This window comes from Vicugna pacos, chromosome 11 (genome assembly GCF_048564905.1).
Source record: "Vicugna pacos chromosome 11, VicPac4, whole genome shotgun sequence".
Taxonomy (NCBI): domain Eukaryota; kingdom Metazoa; phylum Chordata; class Mammalia; order Artiodactyla; family Camelidae; genus Vicugna; species Vicugna pacos.
The window spans coordinates 3,787,077-3,813,226 of NC_132997.1; the positions used below are offsets into that span (position 1 = coordinate 3,787,077).

Consider the following 26,150-nt stretch of genomic DNA (forward strand, 5'->3'; position numbering starts at 1 on the left):
CTCCAAGAGTTCATGGTCTCAAAGGAACAGGTGGACAAATACCAGTTGGTCGCCAAGAAGTGCTGCTGTAGACGGAGCCCAGCCAAGAGCTAAAGGACATCATCAGGGAGGACTTCCTGGAAGAAATTGGCTCTACATTCAGTTCTGAGGACAGAGTAAGAGTCAGCCATGAGAAGGAATCAAGAGGGTGACTCAGGAGGCAGGAGCAGCCCGGGTAGAGGCCTGGAGGCTTGTGGGGTGGGGACTCGGGGAGACTGCCCTGTGTGGTCCAGGGTGGTGGGTGACCCTGCTTTGAAGGACACTGGAGAGGGCCTAGGGGTGGAGGGCTTTGGAGGAGCTTGGTTTTTACTAGAACTGACACAGAGGAGGCAGTGAATGGTGTCAGCAGGAAGTGACCCTTAGGAGAGCAGCTCTGCCTGTCCTTTTGAGTCCCACCCCTTCATTCTTTTATTCATAACACACGCAATTCTGAGTGCCTAGGGGAGAGGGGGTGGACCCACAGTAGTAAGCAAAATGTACTTGCTTCTTGAGAGCTTAGCAGTGTCAGAAGTTGACTTAGATTAAAATGTTCTATTAACACAGCAGGGCACCTAATCCAAAGTGCGGAGGTTGGAGGGAAGGAAGGCTTCCTTGACAAACAGTTAAAATGAGCCTGGAGGCTAGTGGGAAGCAGCAGTCACAGGGCCCTTGAGGTCACTGGGGACCTGGTACTGAGGTGAGGATAGGAAAGCAGGGTCGGGGGTGGGGCTAGAACTCTACCAGGGAGCCTCTGAAGGGTTTGAAGTGGGGGAGATGTAATCAAATTTGTGCTTTGGGAAGGCTGCCTTGGCTGTGTGTGTGTGTGTGTAGCAGGGAAGAGGGGGAGGGTGTCACCAACTGGGAGGGTCATTAGAAGACCATTCACAGGCTCGGAGGCCACCAGTGGGAGAGGGGCATCGGGGCTGCTTGGGGACCGCAGGGGCAGTGTGGATGCCGGATTTCCTTATGGGGAGGGCTTGTTAGCGGGGTCGCTCTAGCGACACCTTGTGGCTGGAAGTAAACAGATGGAGGCCGCCAGGTGGACTTACCTCTTCTCTCCTTCCCTGCCTTGTGTGATGATCTTAGCTCTGCCAACATATGGAAAAGAAGAGCTAAGTTCCAGAGTAGCCCAGGACTTTGCTGAGCTCGTTCAAGTGAGATTTGATAGGATTTAGTCTTGTGTTGAGATCTGTAGGTTAACTTAGCTAGAAACGTCCCGTCTTTTGGATTTCCATAGGGGTATTAATTCTTGATAAAGATTGCTTTCTTGGTGAGAGGAAATTTAATACAACTGATGTCTTTCTCAAAAAAAATCTTATCTTTTAAGAAATTTAATATTCAAAATAATAGGAATATTTTAAAATGATAAACTAAGGCTTTCGTGTAGTTTCTTTGGTTTCTGAGTTGATGTGTAGGTAGACCCTTTGCATTACATAATAGCACATCTTTGTCAGTATTTAAAGAGCTGTTAGTGAGCGCCCTAGACCCCACTTTTGAAAGCATCATTAAAGCTTGCTCTGAAATAGTGAAGTCATATAGGTCTTTTTTGCAGAAGCCAGATATTTGGTTTATAATCTGCAGCATAGCTCCCTTTATAAAATAATAATAGGTTCAAAATTAAGAAAGTGGAAAATAATTGATTTTTTTAAAAACTGAAACATAAACTTTCTTGTGCTAATGTTGCAACTGGAAATTTCGAAAAGAAAAATCCCACTGTAATATCATCTACGTGAAATACATATATGTCTGTCACGTTTGAATAGTAACTGCACAGTGGTTTTTGAAGTCAGGATCATTCCAGCTCAGATACTTGCAGTGATGGTTGCTGGTTTTCAATGGAAGAACCTAAATTTGCTTTCTTAGCTTTATTCTTTTCTTTTTCTTTTCTTTTCTTTTCTTTTCTTTTCTTTTCTTTTCTTTTCTTTTCTTTCCTTTTCTCTCTCTCTTTTTTTTTTTTTTTTTGGGTAGTGCGAGGGTTGAGTAGTGCTGTGCCAGCATGACTTGGGGGCAATTTGGGGGCAGATGTCGTGCAGCAGCAGTGAGATATTTCCATGCCTTTTACTTTCTGGACATCACCAGGGAACATGTGTGGTTTGTGCCTGCAGGATGCGATGCTGCAGGACTCCCTGGTCCATCAATGTTATGTCTTGGAGCTGCTCCGGTCAGTGAATGATTTTCTGTGGCTTGGAGCTAATGTGGTCTGATGCAGATGATCAGATGTGTAACTGAAGTACTTTTACTTGAAATAAGAGAAAAGCTAGCAAAAATGTCTCTAAAATACAGGATGAGGGAGGAGAATTGGCTGAGCTGCTTGCAGTGGGGAATATTCTCAGGTGACTCCCTCACTGTGTCTCCTGTCACTCTCCCCCACAGCCCTGCACGGCAGTCCTACTGAAGCAACCATGCACTTTCTCAGAAATGCGCTGAATTTCCTTGTGCCTCTGATTGTTCGCTTTTTTTTTTTTTTGAAAGCACATCTTGCCCTTTGCTTAAATGCCGGCCTTGCTAGCCACCACTTACACTCATTCTTCTGGACCTCGTCCATATATAGCTGCTGAATGGATGAACAAAATGTAGTATCTCCATTTAGCGGAACATTATTCAGACATAAGAGTGAATAAAAAAGAAAAAATAAATAAAGGGGAATATGAAAAATCCATCTGCTCTGGGAAGTCCACCCTGACTGCTCAACCCGGCCTTTTCCCTTTGAAACCCCATCCCTTATACCCCTCTCTACTATTTTTGATAGTATTTACCACCTTCTAATAAAGTTTAACATTTTCAAAGGAAAGAGACATGCTGATACCACTTCAACATGGGAAAGCCTTGATAACAGCACGTTAATTGAAAGGAACCAGACACAAACGGCCGCATATTGTTGATTTCAGTGATCTGAAATGCCCAGAATAGGCTCATGCAGTGGCAGAGAGCAGATGATGGTTGCAAGGGGCTGGGTGGAGGAGGGTTGTGGAGTGACTGCTAGTGACAGGGGTGTTCTATTGGGGTGATGAAGTGTTCTGGAAATAGATGGTGGTGAGGGCTGCACAACCGTGAGTATGCAGAAGGCTACTGAGCGCTGTCTCTGGGAGTGCCTGTTGTTGGGGCGGCTTTATTTTGTTCTCATCCTGTAATGTGAAGGGTCATCTTGTGCTGAGATCATTCAACTCCTGTGAGTGGTAAGGCTAAGAGACTTTGCAGAGTCATGTTTCTTTTTTCCCCCTTGCTGAGTGTAGGCAAAAATGGTTTAAGCCTGAGAAAGTGCTCCATATGCAGAAATGTCTTTCAGTTTTGCCTGGTGTAAAAATCTTGAGAGCTTTTTAATCGTTTAGGACAGTCTGTAGGGAGAAACAGCCCGTGAAGCCTGGGTGAGACCTGGAAGAGCCGCTCTTCCCTCCCAGACACGGGTGGGGATTTCACCCCAGTTCAGGCAGTGAAGGGCCAAGACCCGTGAGTGAAGTTGACAGTCATGAATATTTATGTGTATCCGCTGCTTCATCTTGGATATTAATTTCTAGCTGAGTCATTTTGTGGCGGCAGACTCTTCCTACATCAGGAATTTATAGTATCTGCTCTTTGAGGTGAAGACCTGACAGACTTGATTATTTAACAGTCTATCTTGTATTGATATCTCAAATTCCTTTGTCAATCGCAAAACAGCAGAAATACAGACGTCCTTTAATGCCGATGCGACCTGGAGCAGGTTTAGTTTCTGTGCCTCAGTGGCCTTATCTGCGGGTGGGGAAGTTTATAACAGTGCTTCCCTCAGAGGAGCTGGTGAGAGGAGACTGAGACGCACAAATGGAAGACTTACACGAGATGCTCATGAATGACAAAATTTAGTGCTGTCAGCCTGGTGAGGCCTCAGGGACAGAGATGTCAGAACAGAGCAGCCCTAGCCGGAGTTCGATCCGCATTGGCAGGTTTTATGATCACTATCACCACTGTGGGTTATCAGGTAGTTTTAAGACTTGGTAATATGAATTCATGAATAATGTTAAAGACTAGACAACTCAGATCCGGTTTACATAGTTCTCAAGATTTCCTGTGATAAATGGATATTTTTTCCCCATCTTAAATCTGAGTGGATTCTCTAAAAAAATTCCGTAGTCCTCCATCTTTTCCCTTTAATTCTCCTTTTTAAAAAAAAAAAAAGTTTTTAAATGGAGTTACTGGGGACTGAACTGAGGGCCTCACGCGTGCTGAGCACATACTATCTCAACTGAGGTATACGCTCTCCCATAATTTTTTTAAACTTTACTTTCTTAGTATGCAGAGGTTAGAGGCCTCTAATTCTTTTTTTGGAGACTTGTCTATAAACCTGTAAATCTAAAATTAATGGACAAAATTTGGTTTATTAAAAAAATCATTAGAACTTTCTTCAATCCATTCAAAAGGAAATGCTTATTGAGTTAAAATGTTTCTCCTTTATGGTGATTTCTAATTTTTGGTCTCGCTTAACTTATTAAAAGTAATCCTCATCATCATAATGACCAAGCTTGCTGTGAGTGGACACCTACCAAAGGCTAAACTGTTTTTCTCATGTTTTACTTCAAAGCAGGTATTTGACGATAGGTATAAATGTCGCCTTTTTGTAGCTGAGGGATTGAGAGGTGGGCAGCTTGTCCCAAATCAAACGCAGCTGGCGGTGCCTAGCTCGGTGCTGGAACCCAGGCTGCACAGGATGCATTCTCAATTTCTCCTCTGATCAGCCTCCTGTTGAGTGGTTTCCAGAACACCTGTGAGTCCATAAATGACCGATTTTGGCGATCTCAGCCTGATGAGGCCTTCAGAGGAGAGACACCATTGAGAATGTGAGACAGAGTGGCATAAATTAAAATTGTACATTTTCACAAATGTTGCATTCTCAGGTAATGACTTAAATAGTTTATGTTTTCTTTATTTTAGTGCTATGTAAGCACTAAAAACAAAACATTAAAAATGATTATAGTGCAAAATAGGAGTGGGCTTTGAAAGTCCAATCATTGCTATTGATGTTGCTTGTTTTTCTCTAGTGGTGCTTTTTGACAGAATAATTTACAGTGACTGAATTTATTTTATGTATGTAGTCTTAGTATGGAGGAAAAGTTTGTCAGTGAATATTGAAAGTAAAATCTTTACTCTTTTCTTTACTGATGATAAATATGTACGTTGTTTCCATGGCTTAAGTATATTTCCTCATTTGTGAAATTTGAGTGATGCCGTTTACCGTGTCTGACTGTGAGAGGTAGATGCCTTGTATACAAAGCATCCAAGAGCTGCTTAGTAAAAATGTGCTGTCACAATGACAGATAGTTTAGAAGGATCAACTGTGAATACTAAAGAGGGTGGCTTGTTTCTGATGCATATTCAATATGGATATATATGAATATGGCTTAAAGTAACAAGGATTCAGGGTTTTGTGTGTGTGTGTGCGTGCAGTATGAAGTTTTAATGAAATCTGTATCATTCTATTGAGACAGGGACTAGTTAAATTGACTTAAGCAGACGACCTTGAAGATTATTTACACAGAATGTGTATTGTTACAACTCAGTGTACATGCTGCCGTGTAACTATACACTCAGACATTTAAATTCGTAGGAATCTGACCAGAAGCATTAAGTTTAGAAAAATCCACATTGATCATTTTCAGGGAATAAGCTTCTCTCTTTTGTGATTAAAGAAAATTTTGATTTATTTTTCTGCACTCTTAATAGGTTTTAAAATATCAAAACATTGATTTGACATGTCAGCTTTTTTAATAGAAAAAAGCTCATGCTGTTTTAATATGTAAATAAATGTTTTTGTATTTCAATACACTTCTATGACTTCCTGGCTCTTTGAGAAGTATTTTGCAAGATACTTAGATTACCTACTGTTGGAAAAAATACAGACATGACATTTATGAATATAGGGCTAGTACAGGTCTGTTGGTTTTTGCTACAGTGCAAGACATGAGGACTAGGAGAGCTTTGCTGCTGATGGCCAGGAGGATAGATCCCAGATCTCAGTCTCCCCTCCTGTAAAATGAAGTGGCTGGACTGGATTCTTTCCACTTCAAAGATGAGTTTCCATGAGCCTGTGTCTTTTGTATATATTCAGGAGTATTAGCAATATCTGATTAAGTACTGAATACCCCTCCCTTTCCTGAAGCGAAGTGCAGTATGTGCTACAAAAGCATTTAGTTATCTGATTCTTGTTTCTGATCCACAGACAATTTTTGTGTTGCATCTTTCCAGGCAACCTGGAAGGCCTTTTAAGCCATAGGTGGCGCTGTTGCACTTTCTTACAGTCTTAACTTTCCTGTTTGTAAAGGAAGTCTTAAACAACGTTATTTTTTTTTTATTCCTTTGCTTAGTGCTTCAGGGTAGCAAATTGTCCATTATGTCTGACTACCTGGAAATATTATTCTGCTTATGACTTAGTTTAATTCTGTGATCTCGCTGTGAACATTTCAGACTTCCTGTGCAAACAGTGGCAACATCGGACTTTTCTTTTTCTTTTTTTACATTTTTTATTGATTCATAATCATTTTACAGTGTTGTGTCAAATTCCAGTGTTCAGCACAATTTTTCAGTCATTCATGGACATATACACACTCATTGTCACATTTTTTTCTCTGTGATTTATCATAACATTTTGTGTATATTTCCCTGTGCTATACAGTGTAATCTTGTTTATCTATTCTACAACTTTGAAATACCAGTCTATCCCTTCCCACCCTCTACCCCCTCCCCGGTAACCACAAGTCTGTATTCTCTGTCCATGAGTCTATTTCTGTCCTGTATTTATGCTTTGTTTTTGTTTGTTTGTTTGTTTTGGTTTTTTAGATTCCACACAATAGCGATCTCATATGGTATTTTTCTTTCTCTTTCTGGCTTACTTCACTTAGAATGACATTCTCAAAGAGCATCTATGTTGCTGCAAATGGTGTTATGTTGTCGGTTTTTATGGCTGAGTAGTATTCCATTGTATAAACATACCACATCTTCTTTATCCAGTCACCTGTTGATGGACATTTAGGCTGTTTCCATGTTTTGGCTATTGTAAATAGTGCTGCTATGAACATTGGAGTGCAGGTGTCATCCTGAAGTAGATTTCCTTCTGGATTCAAGCCCAAGAGTGGGATTCCTGGGCCATATGGTAAGTCTATTCCTAGTCTTTTGAGGAATCTCCACACTGTTTTCCACAGTGGCTGCACCAAACTGCATTCCCACCAGCAGTGCAGGAGGGTTCCCCTTTCTCCACTGCCTCTCCAGCATTTGTCATTTGTGGATTTTTGAATGACGGCCATTCTGCCTGGTGTGAGGTGATACCTCATTGTAGTTTTGATTTGCATTTCTCTGATAATTAGTGATATTGAGCATTTTTTCATGTGCTTTTTGATCATTTGTATGTCTTCCTTGGAGAATTGCTTGTTTAGGTCTTCTGCCCATTTTTGGATTGGGTTGTTTATTTTTTTCTTATTGAGATGTATGAGCTGCTTATATATTCTGGAGATCAAGCCTTTGTCAGTTACATTTGCAAAAATTTTCTCCCATTCCATAGGTTTTCTTCTTCCTTTACTTCTGGTTTCCTTTGCTCTGCAGAAGCTTGTAAGTTTCATTAGGTCCCATTTGTTTATTCTTGCTTTTATTTCTTCTAGGAGAAAATTTTTAAAATGTATGTCAGATAATGTTTTGCCTATGTATTCCTCTAGGAGGTTCATTGTATCTTTTCTTATGTTAAAGTCTTTAATCCATTTTGAGTTGATTTTTGTATATGGTGTAAGGGAGTGTTCTAGCTTCATTGTTTTACATGCTGCTGTCCAGGTTTCCCAACACCATTTGCTGAAGAGACTGTCTTTATTCCATTGTATATTCTTGCCTCCTTTGTGGAGATGTGTTGATCAAAAGTTTGTGGGTTCATTTCTGGGCTCTCTATTCTGTTCCATTGGTCTATATGTCTGTTTTGGTACCAATACCATGCTGTCTTGATGACTGTAGCTCTATAGTATTGTCTGAAGTCTGGGAGAGTTATTCCTTCAGCCTCTTTCTTTCTCTTCAGTAATTCTTTGGCAATTCTAGGTCTTTGATGGTTCCATATAAATTTTATTATGATTTGTTCTAGTTCTGTGAAATATGTCCTGGGTAATTGGATAGGGATTGCATTAAATCTGTAGATTGCCTTGGGCCGTGTGACCATTTTAACAATATTGATTCTTCCAATCCAGGAGCATGGAATATCTTTCCATTTTTTAAATTCTTCTTTAATTTCCTTCATCAGTGGTTTATAGTTTTCTGTGTATAATTCTTTCACCTCCTTGGTTAGATTTATTCCCAGATATTTTATTACTTTGGGTGCTATTTTAAAGGGGAGTGTTTCTTTACTTTCTTTTTCAGTTGATTTATCGTTAGTGTAAAGAAATGCAACTGATTTTTGAACGTTAATTGTGTAACCTGCTACCTTGCTGAATTCTTCAATCAGCTCTAGAAACTTTTGTGTGGACCTTTTAGGGTTTTCTATATATAGTAACATGTCATCAGCATATAGTGACACTTTTAACTCTTCTTTTCCAATTTGGATCCCTTTTATTTCTTTCTCTTGCCTGACTGCTGTGGCTAGGACTTCCAGGACTATTTTGAATAGGAGTGGTGATAGTGGGCATCCTTGTCTTGTCCAGATTTTAGTGGGAAGCTTTTGAGATTTTCACCGTTGAGTACTATGCTGGCTGTAGGTTTGTCATATATAGCTTTTATTATGTTGAGATATGTTCCCTCTATACCCACTTTGGCGAGAGTTTTTATCATAAATGGATGTTGAATTTTATAAAATGCTTTTTCTGCATCGATTGAGATGATCATGTGGTTTTTGTCCTTTCTCTTGTTGATGTGATGTATTACATTGATTGATTTGTGTATGTTGAACCAGCCTTGTGTCCCTGCGATGAACCTCACTTGGTCATGATGTATAATCTTTTTTATGTGTAGTTGAAGTCTATTTGCTAAAATTTTGGTGAGGATTTTGGCGTTTATGTTCGTCAGTGGTATTGGCCTATAATTCTCTTTTTTTTTGTAGTGTCTTTGCCTGGTTTTGGTATCAGGGTGATGGTGGCTTCATAGAATGAGTTTGGGAGAATTCCCTCCTTTTCAATCATCTGGAAGAGTTTGAGAAGGGCTGGTGTGAGTTCTTCTTTTATGTTTGGTAGAATTCCCTGGTGAAGCCATCCGGTCCTGGACTTTTATTTGTAGGGAGGTTTTTAATTGCTATTTCTATTTCCTTTCTAGTGATCAGATTGTTCAAGTGTTCAGTTTCTTCCTGATTCAGTTTTGGTGGACAGTATGTTTCCAGAAATTTGTCCATCTCCTCTAGGTTATCCAGTTTGGTTCCATATACTTTTTCATAATATTTTCATATGATATTCTATATTTCTATTTTGTTTGTTGTAATTTCTCCATTTTCCTTTCTTATTTTGCTAATTTGTGCTCTCTCTTTTTTCTTCTTTGTGAGTTTAGCCAGAGGTTTGTGGACTTTATTTACTTTTCCAAAAAAAACAGCTTTTGATTCTGTTGATTTTTCCTATGGTCTTGTTAATCTCTATTGTATTTAATTCCTCTCTGATCTTTATTATTTCCTTCCTTCTGCTGCTTTTTGGGGCTTTTCGTTCTTTTTCTAATTCATTCAGGTGTTGGGTTAACTTGTTTATTTGAGATTGTTCTTTTTTGAGGAAGGCCTGTATTGCTATAAGCTTCCCTCTTAGCACTGCCTTTGCTGTCCCATAGGTTTTGAGTGGTTGTGCTTTCATTATCATTTTTCTCAAGGTATTTTTTAATTTCAGCTTTGATTTCCTCATTGATCCATTGTTTTTTCAATAACATATTGTTTAATGTCCATGCTATTCTTTTTTTCTCTTTTGTTTCTCTGTTGTTGTTTTCCAGTTTCATGGCATTGTGGTCAGTAAAGATGCTTGAGATAATTTCTAACTTCTTAATATTGTTGAGGTTTCTTTTGTGCCCAAGTACATGATTGATCCTGGAAAATGTTCCATGTGCACTTGAAAAGAATGTATATTCTATTTTTGGGGGGTGTAAAGCTCTGAAAATATCCACCAAATCTAGTTTTTCTATTGTAGTATTTAATTTCTCTGTTGCCTTGTTTATTTTCTGTCTGGAAGATCTGTCTAGTGATGTTAATGCAGTGTTAAAATCTCCAACTATGATTGTATCCCCATCAATATCCCCCTTTATCTCTGTTAGTAATTCTTGTATGTACTTAGGTGCTCCTATATTGGGTGCATATATATTAACGAGTGTAATGTCTTCATCTTGTATCACTCCTTTAATCATTATAAAATGTCCCTCTTTATCTTTCTTTATGGCCTTTGTTTTAAAGTCTATTTTGTCTGAAATCAGTACTGCAACACCTGCTTTTTTGGCTTTTCCATTTGCATGGAATATCCTTTTCCATCCTTTCACTCTCAATCTATATGTGTCCTCCCTAAAGTGGGTCTCTTGTATGCAGCATATTGAAGGTTCTTGCTTTATTATCCACTCTGCCACTCTATGTCTTTTGACTGGAGCATTTAGTCCATTAACATTTACAGTAATTAATGATAGATGTGTGTTTATTGCCATTTTGAACTTATCTTTGCAGTTGAATTGATATATCCTCTTTGTTCCTTTCTTCTTCCTTTTGTGGTTTGGTAATTTTCCTTTCTATTATCATGGATTTTATTTAATTTTTGTGACTCCCTTGTAAATTTTTGACTTGTGATTACCCTTTTTTGTAAATCTATTAACCTATACCCGTTTTTATTAAACTGATAATAACATGATCTCAAACCCATCCTTCTGTTAAAAAAATTTAAAAAAGAAAGAAAAAAAGATTCTATATTTCCCTGCCTCCCTCTCCCACTCTCAGTGATTTGTATGTCTTCTTTTATAATTTCGTGTTTTCTTTATTTGTAATTCATGGGTTATCACCTTTCCAGCTGTACGTTTCTCATTTCTGCAGCATCCTGCTGCTTTTCAATTTAGAATAGCCATTTCAATATTTCTTTTAGCATGGGTTTAGTGTTGCTAAACTCCTGCAGCTTTTTTTTTTTTTGGTCTGTGAAACTCTTTATTTCTCCTTCTATCCTAAAGGGTGGCCTTGCTGGATAAAGTATCATAGGCTGCATCTTTTTTTCATTCAGGGCTTTGAATATATCTTGCCACTCCCTTCTGGCCTGTAGTGTTTGTGTAGAGAAATCAGCTGAGAGCCTTATGGGGGTTCCCTTGTAATTCACTCTTTGCTTTGCTCTTGCTGCCTTTATAATCATTTCTTTATCCTTGACTCTGGCCATCTTGATTATGATATGTCTTGGTGTGGGTCTATTTGGGTTCTTCCTGTTTGGGACCCTCTGAGCTTCCTGTACTTGTATATCTGATTCCTTCTTTAAGTTTGGGAAGTTTTCAGTAATGATTTCTTCAAAAACCTTTTCAATCCCCTTTGATCCTTCTTCCCCTTCTGGGACCCCTATTATGCGAAGATTGGGATGCTTTATATTATCCCATAGGTCCCTTATGCTATTATCATTATTTTTTATTTGCTTATCTTGTAGTTCTTCTGAATGGGTGCTTTCTGTTGCCCTGTCTTCTAGATCACTAATTCGTTCCTCTGCATTAACTAGTCAGCTTTGCACAGCTGTTAGATCATTCCTCATCTCTGTCAATGAGTTTTCCCATTTTGCTTGGCTCTTCTTTATAGCTTCAATTTCATTTTTGACATATTTTATTTCTCTAAGCACTATCTCTTTTAATTCCTTCAGCAATTTGACCACTCCTTTTTTGAAATTTTGATCTAGTTGGCTATTGAAGTCTATTTCATTGAGCTTTCTTTCAGGGGATTCCTCTTGTTCTTTTAATTGGGAAAGTTTTCTCTGCTTCTTCATCTTGCTCATACCTCTCTGGCATTGTGGTTTATGGAGCATCAATTCTCTATTTTGGATCTTAAGAATTTTATCTATCTAATGCCTATTTAGGAATAGAACTTAGAAAAAAAAGAAAAAAAAAGAAAAAAGAAAATAAAGAGAAAAAAGAGAAAAAAATAAGAGAGAGAGAGAAAGATTTTTAAAAGAAGGGAGAAAGAGGGCTTGAAAACATTGTATAATGAATAATAGAAGAGCGGGTTGAAGTAGAGTATTAATCGGGTGGAGACGTCCTTTTAAAACCTTTAAAAAATAAAAAAGGGGGGTGGGGAGATGAATATATGTGTTTGAAGCCTGTGTCTAATCAATAACAGGACATCAAAATCCAAGAGAAATAGAAATGAATTAAGAAGTAAAAATTAAGAGAGTAATTCAAAATAGAACAGGTAAAAACAGATTAAAAACAAAACAAAACAAAAACCAAAACCAAAAACCAAAAACCAAAAAACAAAACAAAACAAACAAACAAAAAGGGTTGTTGTCGTTGTTCTCCTGGAGTCTGTGTGCTTTTAATGTGAAGTCCTTCTGTCTTCGTCCTGTTTTGGAAGCTCAGCTTGTTTTCATATTTCATAGGCCCTCCGTTGGCGCCCTCTTCTGTGCTGCTCCCAGCACTTGTCGGCAAGCAGATCGCGCCTCCTCCTAACACGGGGTCAGATGCAGCTCTCTTTTGCTGCGGGCGGGCGGGTAACTGCCCCTCTGGATGCCGCAGTCAGATGTTGCAGACTGGACAGGCATGATGGCGGGTCGTGCCCCCTCCCAGCACCTCGGTCAGGGGTTGTGTTCCTGCCCGACAGGCGGGGGGCCGCTCTCCCCCTGCCTGCGCCGCCGGTAGCTCCGCTGCTCTGTGCGGCTGCGTGCTCTGCGCCGGCGCTCCGCCCTGGCTGGCGCTCCGAACATCGGACTTCTCTTGCAGTGTTAGAAACCAGTGAGCCGGGATTTTATAAAAGAGCTAGAAGAGGCCTCTGGAGCACCTTAAAGCTGAAAAGTGTACTGAGTTCCCTAAGTATTATCCCCACCGCTGTGTGTCAATGGGTGGTAGGAGATTTGGTACATATACGAAGGGGTGTAGTGTTTTGACTTGGGTTTGCGTGCACGCGCTGCCACTGAGCTAAGTGATCCTGAGTCAGTTCGTTCGGAGTTTTTCCCTCGTCTGTGAGATGGGGACACTCATTTCTGCTTTGTAGAATTGTGAGAATAAGAAATTATGTAAAGTGTTTAGCACAGTGTGTATGTCAAGAGGGCTCATAAACTTAACTGCTGTTTGGTGTGAAGCCATCATTTGAGAGTCTTTGGCAATTACTGAGAAACAGGAAAATAAGGAAAGCTGGTTTTATGATGAAAGATATTTGAGGAAGTTCCATAGTCCCTAAACACATAATTTAGCATCAGCAGAGTCAGGACCGTTACACAGTCGCCCTGAACCAATGTTAAGCCACAGAATTTTTTGTTACTTCATATATGTTGGGGCTTAAGGGGACCCAATACTTATACACATGTTGTGTCCAGCAGCCAACTGAGAGATGACAAAGAACAGGCAGGCGATAAATGTCTCCTTTATTACTGATGAAGCTACGTTCTCCATGAAACTCAGGGCTGTGGGAGAGTGAGTGTCATGACACTATGTCCCAGAATTAGAGACTCACGCAGTCCCAGGTAACTCTGGGCCACAGCGAGCATTCCCTTGAGAGGATCTGGCCCATAATGCACAGGAGTGTCTTGCCATGGAGCTGAGCATCCCAGCTGCTTCCTAATGGTGGCCAACACTGGAGGGAAAGGAAAGGTTTCATATGCCCTGCTTGTCTCCCCGGACTCACACCTCAATCTGTTAGTGTGAGGAGGGATAGCCGTGGGCCAGTGGTCAGGGGTGTGAAGGGAGAAGCAGTCTCCCATGGACCAGAGGAGTGGGGAGGAGGGATCCCCTCCCTCAGTTTAAACAGGTGGTGGCTTGAAAGAGAAGGGTGCTCCTCAAGAGTTTATAAGAGGGGAAATAAGGATTTCCTTTGGGACTCAGACTAGCCATGAAACACAGAAGATGATTAGATGGGAGACTTGTAAATCACTTTCTTATTAAATTGACATTTGTTGGGCACCAAAAATATGCTACATTCTTTTCTGAGAGTTTTACAGAAATGAATCCTTCAATCTTCACAACAAGTGAGTAAGAAAGATTTGATTGTTATCCCAGGTTTAAGTGTGGAAATTGAGGCACACAGAGGGTAAGTAATTTGGCCAAGGTAACAGAGCTAGTAAGTGGCAGAGCTGGGGTTTAAACCCTGGCTATCTGGTTTCCAGGCTCCCAGGGATGAGCTTTGGGAGTTTAGAGGTATCTGCATCCCTGGATCTCTGTACCTCTGCATCAGTTAGACCAGAAAGGACAGGGAAAGGGGAGTTATACAGGGGCTCACAGTCGTGTCTCAGCCACTGCCCATGAACTGTGCCCCGTGATTGGCGTTAATTGTTTTCCAGGCAGTAGATCTGTTCTTATAACAGAAATTTAGTCCATTGAGTTAATCTAGAAACTCTTCCTGCTCTGCTTCTGTCCAAGCTTGCCATGTGACTGCCTGCCCGAGATTGGGCCATGGAGGAGAATCTGTACTCATGGTTGAACTCTGATATTTCAATCTCTTTTGTAGTTTCACATCTCCTGTTACATTAATAAATTGAATTTCTGGTTTTCTTGCATCAGTGTGTCATAAGTTTGGTTAATGTGAAACCAGTCCATGGGAGCCCAGGGGTGCTGACGGTATAATTTCTGAGCATGTGGCATTTCTACCCGTGCAGATATGGCTGGATGATGTCCACCTTCCTCACTGATTTCTCCCAGCAGCAGGGTCCTCTCCCACCCCCGGATGTGAGGATGGGATCTCTCTGAGTAGGTCAGTCAGAGGCCGAGTCCACCAATCAGATGAAGTACCTGGAAGTGGGTTTAATAGAAGAAAAGGGCTTCCAGGTAGTCCGATGGGCTGTTCAAGTCCGTATGGTGAAAAGCTGTCCACTGTCTGTGGTTGAGCTGCTTCTTTGCTGTTTAAAACTCTGTATTACATGAAGGGATTTTAAAATGCAGAAAGGTGTGATTTCAGGTGGTACATCCGCACCGGTGACTAGTGCTGGATGACCGCCTTTGTGAGGAATAGACGGAGTCTTACAAACTTCATAAAACAGCTTTAAAAGCTCTGCATATGGGGTGCACTTCGTATGGGATCCAGTTCATGACTGGTCGCGCTGAGAGGGCACGTAACTGATGATGGCAGAAAGGACACGGAGGCATCAAAAAGGTCTCAGTCATGTTCCGTGTTTAGAGGATGGAGCACAGTGTAATATATTTGAGCTGGTTTTTCACTGAACACTTTAGAGTATTTTCTAGGACTCCCCAATCCCCCAAGGTTCCATGCAGCTGGGTGTCCCCTCAGTGCAGCTCTGTCAGCGCTTTCCCTGGGCTGATGCGGTGTCACGGGGAGCAGGACGGTAAGCGTCCCCGGCTCCTCCGAGCTCCGTCTCCTCATCCGCAGAGCCGGGTTTCTCATGCGTGTCTACTTAGTAGGGTTGCTGAGAATCACACGTGATGGTTGTCAGGTGTGATTTGTGGTTGTCTCTGTGATTGGCGTATAGTCAATATTTGATAGAAACACTTGTTTTTTATTATAATTGTGGCTCCTAGATTGCAGTGGTTTTTAGTCTGCATTTATTTTTTTATATGAATTTATTCTTATTTTTAAATAAACACTTGTATTTATATATTTTCATGAAGGTACTGGGGATTGAAGCCAGGAACATGTGCATGCTCAACAGGTGCTCTACAGCGGAGTAATACCCACCCTCCTTGTCTGCACTTTAAAATAAATATTTCAATACACAAAATATTTCTTAAACACTATCATGGGTCCTATTTTCTGCATAGACAATTGAATACATATGCCATCTCAATACGAATAAATGTCGTAGGGACATACCTTTCTAAATCTTTTAACGTGTTTTAAAACGGTCATAGCTAGTGAAAAACACGAGTCTTGGATCCACTACTTCTTAGGGTCTGCTTTGCCATCATGGGGAATTACATTCTACAGAGAAGGCTAATTGGATCTCATTGATATTTGGATGATTTTGCAATGTTCAAGGCTTTCAAAAGCTGACCGTTTTGTATTTTAAACTAACTACAAAGTTATCTTCTAGAAGTTGTAAGTCCTTAGCTTGTGAAGTGCCCAGTAATTCAGTTTGTATATGTCTGTGTCTCTGTGAACGCGTATGTGTGTGATTTCAGGAATGTAGCAATAAGTTCCATATAGCCTTCTGAAACATTTCTCCTCCAGTTCAAGGTGTAAGTATATATTTACACAAATAAATTTTGTGATTTGGCATATTGGTGGGAATAAGAGGTTCTCATAATTGTTTCAGAAGGGTTGGGGAGCATGAGCTTAGTAAATGAGAGGAGATAGAGGCAGGGAGGTTCTTTAAACTTTGTGCAAGATGAGAAACAGTAGCTTTTCTTTTTTCTTCTAAAGCAAACTGGCACTGAATTGTAAAATACTAATACTCAGAATTGCTTTTCTGATCAGAGACAAGTTCCTCAGATTTTTCAAGGCAACATGAATGATGAAATGTGTTTTAGCAGTTATCTTTAAAAGTAGCTTTATTTTTCAAGTAAAAGGCTATAGCCTGTTCTTTTTTTCCAGCTGTACAAGAATTTCTCATTGATCCAGGTACGTGATCAATGTGTTTAGTTTCTCTGGGTTATTTTTTTTTTAAGTGCTTGATTCATTCTGGTGTGAATGAATGTTTAAAATTTCTGGATTTTGATCTTTAAAACTTGCTGATTTATCAGAACTGCTAAAAACCTGATGTTTGTTCCTTGTTTGGTGGGGCAACCTATTGATTTATGTTGTCTGTTATAGAGGGAAATTCTTCCTCTAGCCTGTAGATAATTAAGTGAATGGTTTGCAGTGTGCCTTAAAAATCATTTGAATGCATTGAGCATGTTTGTCCAGTGAATTTTGGATTGAGTCATAATAATGACTTTGCTTTGATTCTGTGGCTTTTGTCCTCTCCACAAGAATTCGAATTCTCTGTTGAATTTTGTATTCGTGTTCTTAACAGGGGAAGGAATTTTGCATATTTTACAGAGGTGGGTTTTCCTAACCCCTCTGAATTCCTTCTGTAATTGATACAGCGAAAATCTGTTATTGCAGTGCTTAATTATTTCATAAAAAATGTTTTGGCTTAATCAGAAACAATGACAAAGAATGATAAGAAAAAATATGAAAACCTTCCTTCCTTTGAAGAATAGAAATGAGGTGTTCAGACTCACGCGTGCTTTGTACCTGACACACTTACTCTCATGTCATTGTGTATCATGATTCGGAGATGGAGTTGCTTCAGGTTTATAGATTTTTGTTGTAACATTTGTGTTGAATTCATTCTCTAGGCATGATGATTCCTGTTGCCTTTGTGGAAAGTGTAGATGAAGGGAAACAAATGCTTTGTTTTGTTTTCAGGAGGCCTGAGATGTTGATGAGAAAAGAGTAGAGGGTGGGCTGAGGAAAATAGTGACAGACCCTCACCTCCAGGCTGAAATTGATGAGCAAAGAAATCAATTAAGTGTATCGGTATTTGACTAATAGAAGTCAGACAGCCCAGACTGTCTAGTTATGCCCAAAGGAAAGTACTGAATTCACCTGCAGAATTAGGTGCTTTTCCATGTAGAAGCAGCTTAGAGCAATCAGAAAAATCAGTCTTATGATGAGATATAAAAAGAATACAATATCTTTTATTTCTGAAACTTTTCTACGGAAAGTTGTGTAGAGCTAAAATTAATTTTCAAGCACCAGGAGTTAAGAGTTTAGGTGGTTCTGTGGGATCGTTATTCAGGGATGTGTCTAGACCCTGCTGGAGTGGCTGAAGCTGGCAGGAAAAGACCCAGAGCCAGGATTTGTCATCCTAGGATGTCCTCCATAATGGTTCCATGTGGGAGCCCATGATTGGGTTAACAAATTGTAACACATCCCAGCCGACTGTCAACTTTAAGAAGAAAAAATGTGCTTAGTAACTGCTTTAAAGCAAGCACCTGTGCATCCTCACTTCTGTCTCCTTGCCATAAAAAGGAGAGACAATGCCTTGCTTACATATTTGAGGGTATAGATAGCACTCTGCTTATTGCACAGCAATGACCCAGGCCCTCAGCTATAAACGCCGGGCCTGTGTGGTGTTAGATAGTCTATTATCCCCAAAACAGGGACCAGGCTGGTCTGGTGGTCTGCTTTGTAATAAACATGTCTAAAAAATGTATCTTGTTCCCCTCACCCCATGACTTCCCTAAAGGTAAACTAAGCCTTAGTACTCATGGTGGAGTCTACAATCTCTGTCTCATCCCTTCTTTCCCCAAGTTCCTGCCTACTATCTCACAACTGTTAATGACTTTTTCCTTTGATTATACACAATAAATATGGGAGCATTTGAGAGACTCGTGGAGTTGGCTCCCTAATCCCTCTCGCTATCTTTCCTTTTTCCACAGTCTTGAGTAATTCATTCCTTGTCGGTAAGACTTCCGCCAGCCAGAACCCACAGTTCCAGGTGAGAAGGATGCAGGCTTTATCCCTCCTACCCGAGGGAGAGAGAGTAGATAATTGAGATATGCTCCCCTGTGGTCCCTTCCTGCCCCAGGGCCACTCCAGTTCACCTGCAGCCTTTTGGCCTCTGCTCAAAGGGCCTCTGTCCCAGGATTGACTGCAGCCTTTTATTCCCTTGTCAACATTCCCTGTGCCTTTCAGAGGTTGGTCTCTTCTCTGCAATTCAACCCTGGCAGATATGATGGTGGTCAGCATGCTTGTGGGCAGTTACTTGGGGAATCCCAGGAGCCATGCTGATTCTCCTGAGTCATTCGGGGTTACAGAACTGTCAAGCACTGCAGGAAGGCCATTCACGTGAGTTCAACACAGCATTACATCACTTTCATTTTATTTTTGAATTTTCAGTGGAGAAATTATTTGTAGCACACTGTTCCAGATTTTAGGCCGCCTGCTTTCCTCACCACCATTTCCTTGTTGGCTCTGGTGCTTGTTTTAAGAACCAGGTTTCTCCTCTGGTCATTTGTAGCAGCTGGGCTTGCCGAATCCTTGAATTGCATTTGAAGCAGAATGCTTCTTCGTGATGTCAAACTGATTTTCCTTGTCATGACTGAATATTTCGTGTACACTCAGTAACAGTTTCAAGTGAAATGCTCTTGTCCAATTTCGGTTAACTAATATTTGCTGATCTCCTGTTTTCATGCTGAGGGCAGTTTCTTCTTCCTGTAATAAATGTTAACAATTTGCATTTACTATGGAAGGTACTAGCCCAAGGTGCTTTTGTTCTTAATAGTTTTAATACAAATCACCCATTAAAATGTACAGCGGATTTTACTCTATGCCCAGAAATGTGCATCCCAGTCAATCTTAGAACATTTTCATCCCCCCAACAGGAAACCCAGTACGCATAAGCAGACATTATCAACTTCCCCATTCTCCCCAAGCCCCAGGGAGCCACTCTTCTGTCTCTGTGGATTTGCGTGTGCTGAACATTTCATGCAAATCAAGTCACTTCATGTAAGTGGAACCATCTATTTTGACTGACTTCTTTCACACTGAGTAACGTTTTCAATATTTGTCCACGTTGTGGCCCTGGGTCAGTACTCTATGCTTTGCTATTGCTGAATAATATTCCACTGTATGGCTGGGCCCCTCTGTTTACCCATTCATCACGTGATAGACATTTGGGTTGTTTCTGTTTTTTGGCTCTGAAAAGTAATGGAGAAAAGTAATGGTGAAAATTTCTGTAGGAGTTTTTATGTGAACATTTGTTTTCAGTTCTCTTACTTCTGTGCCCAGGAAGCAGAATTGCTGGATCATTCAGAAACCAAATATTCAATTCTCTGAGGACATGCCAGGATGTTTTCCAAAGAGGCCACGCTGTGTTACGTTCTCACGAGCAAGGGCTGCGAGCTCCGCTTCCTCTGTGTCCTCATTAATGCTTGTTAATCTTTTTTTGATTATAATCTATTGTAGTGAGTGTGAAGCGGTTTCTCCTAGTTGTTTTGACTTGATTTCCTTTAGAGCTAATGTTATTCAACATCGTTTCATTGTGCTTATTGGCCATTTGTATATTTTCCTTGAAAATATATTTTCAGATCCTTTATTCATTTTTTAATTGAGTTGTCTTTTTATTGTTGAGCTGTGGAATTTTATTTTTGATACACAAATTCCTTATCAGATAAATGATTTGAAAAAATTTTCTCCTGAGTGTTGTTTTTTCACTTTCTGGATGGTGTCTTTTGAAGCAAAGTTTTAAATTTTAATGAACTCCAATTTATCTCTGTTTTCATTTTTCCTTGTGCTTTTGGGATAATATTAAATATCTGATGTATTTTATTTAAACTTGTATATTTAAAATAACTTAATTCTTAGACCGTTCTAGGAGATGGGTACTGTTGTTGTCCCCAGTCTATGCATCGGAGACTGAGATGCAGAGAATTTCACTGACATATCAGTGTCAAAGCTACCTAGTGCTGTGGGAATTCAGACCCTCATATTTTCCCCTAGCATCTGAGCTCTTCACCACCATGCTCCACTCTTTCCAGGAATCGTTAAAGAAAAAGTCTTTACTTTTTTGATTTCTTGTTAGATTTTTTTCTCATTGGGGACCTCATCTCCTAATTTTACTTTTGGATATCGGTGTAGATTTATTTTAGGTCTCATATATGGAGAAGCATTGCTATCAGTTAACTTCTTTATTACTCACTCTCCAGTGATGATTGTTACTAGTTGACCTAATCAAGTCATGCTTAAGTCTTTCCTGCTCATGACACTAACAGCAGAGTCATGACTTATAGAATGCTCAAAGAAGAAAGTACTTGACTGATTTTATTTTGCTACCCAATCAAATCAATCAAATAAAAACCCCAGTGTTGACACAGACTATAAGCCCTCCAGAATAGGGTCACTGTCTTCCTTGTGTTTCATTTGTTGGGTCACAGTGTCTGGATAGTGCCTTGCTGTCCAGCAGTTTTGTGAGGATACGGTGCTCGTGAATCATTTTAAGGACAGAATTTTGACAATAGACTGCTGTTTATTTCATGAGGGAAAAGGTAGTATAGAATTACTTCTCAGATCTGTTTTAAAATTAAGCTTTGAATTTTGAGAATAGTTCAAGAAACCATAAAAAGATGTTTTTCACTAATTTTAGATCTATCTTAGACACATTATGTTTACATAGCAGAGTAACTTATCAAGTAGATTTGACAAGAGGAGTGTAATATTGATTATTTGTTTTAATTGAAATATTCTACCTGGGATAAAGTAATCAGTGCCTATAAATGAACAAATATGTTTGTATTTCTATGCAACATGGGAGCAGACTTCATATGTTTCTATATAATATATATGACTGTGTGTTTTAATCTTTCTGTCAGTGTTTGAATAGTTTTTCAGCAATTTTGTAACTTTAGAATTCTTCGAAGAAAATCACCCCCGATTCTAGTGCAGTTTGTAATGTGTATCCTGTCTTATGCATGGGATTCCACTGTCCCCTCAGTGAGGAATTTCCTCTCCTATTGTGTTAGTAGCAGGAACTGTGATTTCTAGGCCTTTGCTCTCCATGTGTTTGCAGTTGGCTGTCAGTCACGATTTTCCCTTTCCTGAGTTTTCATTGTTATATTAGGATTTCTGAAAATAACTATTAATATGTTGCATTGGTCTCCCTAGAAACTTGACGTCTTAGTGCTTTTCAGTTTTCAATTTATGAAAAATGCAAATGCACTCTTGTTTTTAAGTTGTCCTTTTTCACTAGATATTTGTTTATCTCTTTATTGATAAAATAATTTTTTCCCAATGAATGAATCGGTGTGCATGTTTTAAAGGATAACTTATTTTTTATTTTTCTTATTGTAACAGTAATATTCATTGTAGAGAATTTAGTAAATAAGGATAAACACAGTAATAACTTCACAATGGCCTCTAATCTCACCGGGAGGTACAGTTGTAAGGTTTGAAATTGAGAATTACAAGTCCTCTCAAATTGTTCTTTTTCAAGTACGTTTTGTTTACTGAGATCCTCGAATTTCCAAATGAATTGTAGCAGCAGATAGTTTCTGCAGAGGAGCCCGCTGGGATTGTGATCGAGACCACGTTGAATATACGAATCGCTCTGGGGAGCACTGCCATTCCAAGAGCACTGTCTTTTGATAGAGGAATGTGTGTGGAGTGTCTGTCCTTGTATTTAGGTCTTCTTAACTTTTTTTTTCAACAATGCTTTGAGTTTACAGAGTACTATTTTACTTTTTTTATCTTTGCCTTTATACTGAGGACAAGTGTGCAAGTTACCGGGATCAGAAATGTATTTGAGCCCCGCAACTTGCTGCCACCATGGATGCTGCGCTCTTGCTTCGCCCGCTGTACAATCTTGCACAGAATACGACCTCAGTAACTCTCTCTTGAATGAATGATTATATGATTGTTGGATGATGCTTGAGAGTCATTGTGATGATTTTTTCCCCCAGCCTTTCCTCAGTTCTTAACTATGCCCTTTCCCTTCCTAAACTCCAGCCTGGGTTTCAGCCTGCCTGTGGCATTGATTTTCCCTGTTTGTGGACTCTTCCTTTCACTAGTTCACGATAAAGTTACATGTGGGCTGTGGAAACTTGCTAGATGTCAAGAAAGAGCAAATCCATTGTATGCTAATATTTTTAGAGTGTGTTATTGTTTTATCGATTGAAATTAAATGAGGCTGCCCCCTGAGCCCTCCCGTGAGCTCTTTTCACCTTCCTACAGTTGATACTGCTCTAATTGCTGCATGTGCCCTTTCCCCAGCTTTGGTTTTGGAATTGAATAAGTCACCATCACTGGAGCCCTCTCTTTAAAAGATAAAGAGAACATTTGCTCCTTCTCCCTGTTTGGGGACTTCGATGAGATGAGATCCCAGATAAAGAATGGAGCCCCACCTCATTCTGACCTCCGCTCTTTCCGTTCATTTCTTCACGGGAAAAGAGTACTATTCAACAGTATAAAGATTAATTGTGAGCTAATGAGATAGACAGGACAACCGATCATTTATTAAATACCCTTTCATGATAGAAACAAATGTATTATACACACAAACAGCACACAAAGCACGGTAGTACCATGGTTACATTCGTGCGACCGAGTTCGATTCCTGCTCTGGAGTGACAAGTCCTGTGTGATGGAGAACTGGTAGGTTGGCTTAGCCTCTCCAGAACTGATTTTCTGTCCTGCAGAGACGGGGCTCGCTAGGCGTCCCGCCCCGTAGAGGTGCTGTGGGGTGTAAATGACGCGCGTGGGCAGCCCGAGCACAGCTGCTCGTTCCTCGTAAGTGCAGGGTAGCATAGCTTTTGCAGTGACGGCTTTATGACCGCCCCATGTAGACTGTCAGTGCTCCGAAGGGATGCCTTGTGGTTTGGAGATGGGATTCTCACTTCTGTAAATACCCAAGTATAGTGTTATTGGGCCTTGCTGATTTGAGTCTATTCTTTAGAAAGTACATATTGTAGATATATTTTTCAAGCATGCGTACTTTTTTTCTTTTACTATTTAAAGTTCTACCCTCTCATCTCTTGGTGTTACTTTTCATGGAATCCAGGAAACAGTCCTAAGCTACCTGCCTCTTCACACTTTTCCGTGGTGGTTTCCTTCCCTGATTAGAAGAGGGTTTTGCATAGGAAATTTTATTTGTTCCCCTTTTCTTGGAGTCTCTCTCTCTGTCTGCCCATCTCTCACCTCTCAATCTGTCCATTTCTCAACCCACTGATTCTTCTGACATGTTCCAAAACGCATTTCAGGCAGCTTACAGAAGAACAGATACTAAATAAACAGGTGAGAAAATGGAGCCAAGTTCAGACAGTGAGGCTAGGAGGCGAGCCTGTGTGAGGGTTGCAGGCGTGAGACACACGCCTCTGCCCTGTGACTTATAAGAACGACAGCAGCAGTGTGCTTCAAGCTCCCAGCAGACACAGGGAAGCAGGGTTTGTGGGAGATGCTTACTGGCTGTGAAATAAATAAGTGGCTTAGGAGAAGCTCAGCCTTTCCAGCTACTAAGGCTCAGGAGAATATTTTGAGTGTCTTCCAAAATCAGAGTATGGCATCTTTTCTTTTTTCAGAGTTCTATGTATAGTTGGTTACATTCTATACCTGGAAATTTCTCCAAAACTCCTTCCCACGTGAGTCCCATGGCTCGGGAATTGGGTGGTTCTGCTCATTGACGGGGGTTGGCCAGAAGCAGAAAATGAGAGCCTCAAAGGAGCCTGGGATTTGTCAGTTATGTTTTGTCAGTGCTGTAGGGTTCAAGAAATGCTTTCACCATTTCTCTCCATCTGAGGCAGCAGCGTGATGTCTTACCAGCATCAGGAGCTCAGGGCCACAAGATGGTGGGGGTTGACTGCACTGCCGTCAAGACAGCTGAGCTAGTCACTGCAGGTGTGGTTCTTTTACATACTGCATTTCATGTTCTTTACTAGAATGTTTCAACAGGGAGTTAATTAACTGAGTTAATTAACATTTAATAAATATGATGCTTTGTTGAAAAGACAGTTATAGGCAGAATATAAGCTGTGAAGTCTTTAAAAACGGTTTCATTACTGAAATTTCATTTGGGTAGATACACAGTTTATCTTATATATGCCTCTCTTTTAAAGTAACAAAGAAGCAAGACAGAAAAGGCAGAGGATGATTTCTGTTCTTCCTCTCGGCTTGCAGGTGCCCTCACCCCTAGTAGCATCAATCCAGACACCAGCACTGACACTGGCCGTGCTCAGAACTGCCTCAGGCCTGAAGACACTGCTGACAAATAGAAGGGGATCACGCCCTGTTACAGCAGGTGCTCTCAATTTGTGGGTCCTTATGTAACTGCATGGTGTTAATCAGGATCGCCCGTCCTACATTGTGTGATGCTGCTGCCTTGTCTCCTAGTTACTTGTTTCTCTAAGTATTCTTGTATTATTCTCCAATGCGTAGTACTACACACCTAAAAATGCTTTTTTTCAGATGAAAAAGAATGTGCATTTAAAATAATAAGTCTGAAAAAGTGGGCAAAAGAGGCTATCCTTGTCCCGCTATTCAAAGATAATAATTAACACGTTAACATATATTTTCGTCAGTGTGTATCACCTCTGTCATAAAAAACCAGAGAGCACTCTGTGACTGTTTGCTGTGTGGACACCTCCAATTTCCATTCGGCTTTTTATATGTTTTTCTACAATATTCTATCTCCTCTGGCATGATTTTTGATGACCAGTATAGCATTCTGTCTTGTGGAGGCATCGTCCATTTTACTTCGGACTTAAATAAACTTTTAAATTCCAAGTATACTTAACTGAAATACTGAAAAGAGAACTGTGGTGGTACAGGAAGACCCTACCTCCCTTCCCCTTATTTCCGAAGATTAAAAGCTGTTGAAAATTTGGTATATATATTTCATGACCTTTATGCCTATGACATACATATATACACACATATGAGAATTCCATGTATACGTGTGTGTATATAAGCTTTATTTAAAAATGAGACCATACTATATGTTTTTCTGCAGCTCGCTTTGATCACTCAGGTGTATATCATAGACGTCCTCCCACTCCAGACTCACCCGGTCCTTTCAGTAGAGTGGAGGGGTCTCCTGATTTGCGGGTGTGGTCTCTTTCCCACGCACACCTTTGGTGAGAGAATGCTGTGGACAAGGCCCTGGACCACGGCGAAACGCCGGCTCCCTCATTGCTCGCAGCTCGTCGTGATTTACCGCATCATTGTCTTGATGGTGGACAGTTAAGTTTTCTCCATTTTCCACTGTCAGAAAGGATATTTGACTGGCATCCTTCTTGTACAGACATTCCTGTGATCTTTTATGAGTATTCCTTTAGTTAAGGCTTCTGGAAATTTAGTCCCTGGATGTGACATTTACATTCATCACAGACTCCTTTCAAGTGACTCTAGAAATTCCTTCCATAGGGGAATGAAAAGATGCACAATTACTTATGTAACGAATTCTCTATTGCTGGATATGATTTCACTTCAGTTTTTCTTCCCACCATTGTAAACAGTGCTGTGTAAATGCCCTGATGGGTACATCTTTTTGGACTAAATTTGTTTTATCCTAAAGGAAACGATTTGTAGAAGTGGTGTTGAGTCAGTGTGTACGTACGTTTTTCAGAGTTTACATATCCATTGACATGTCGTCCTC

At 40.2% G+C, this 26,150-nt stretch overlaps 1 protein-coding gene across 1 annotated transcript in view; it reads left to right on the top strand.

Moving 5' to 3' along the window:
• LOC140699568 (uncharacterized) overlaps positions 1 to 25,777 on the top strand; it is a 40,948-nt gene extending 15,171 nt beyond the window's left edge. The window contains exons 4-7 of the mRNA XM_072972221.1: positions 24,079 to 24,138; positions 24,301 to 24,394; positions 24,674 to 24,794; positions 25,506 to 25,777. Coding sequence (XP_072828322.1) covers positions 24,079 to 24,138; positions 24,301 to 24,394; positions 24,674 to 24,768 — 249 coding nt within the window. The 3' untranslated portion in view covers positions 24,769 to 24,794; positions 25,506 to 25,777. The remainder of the gene's footprint in view (positions 1 to 24,078; positions 24,139 to 24,300; positions 24,395 to 24,673; positions 24,795 to 25,505) is intronic.
• Positions 25,778 to 26,150: the final 373 nt, after the last annotated feature.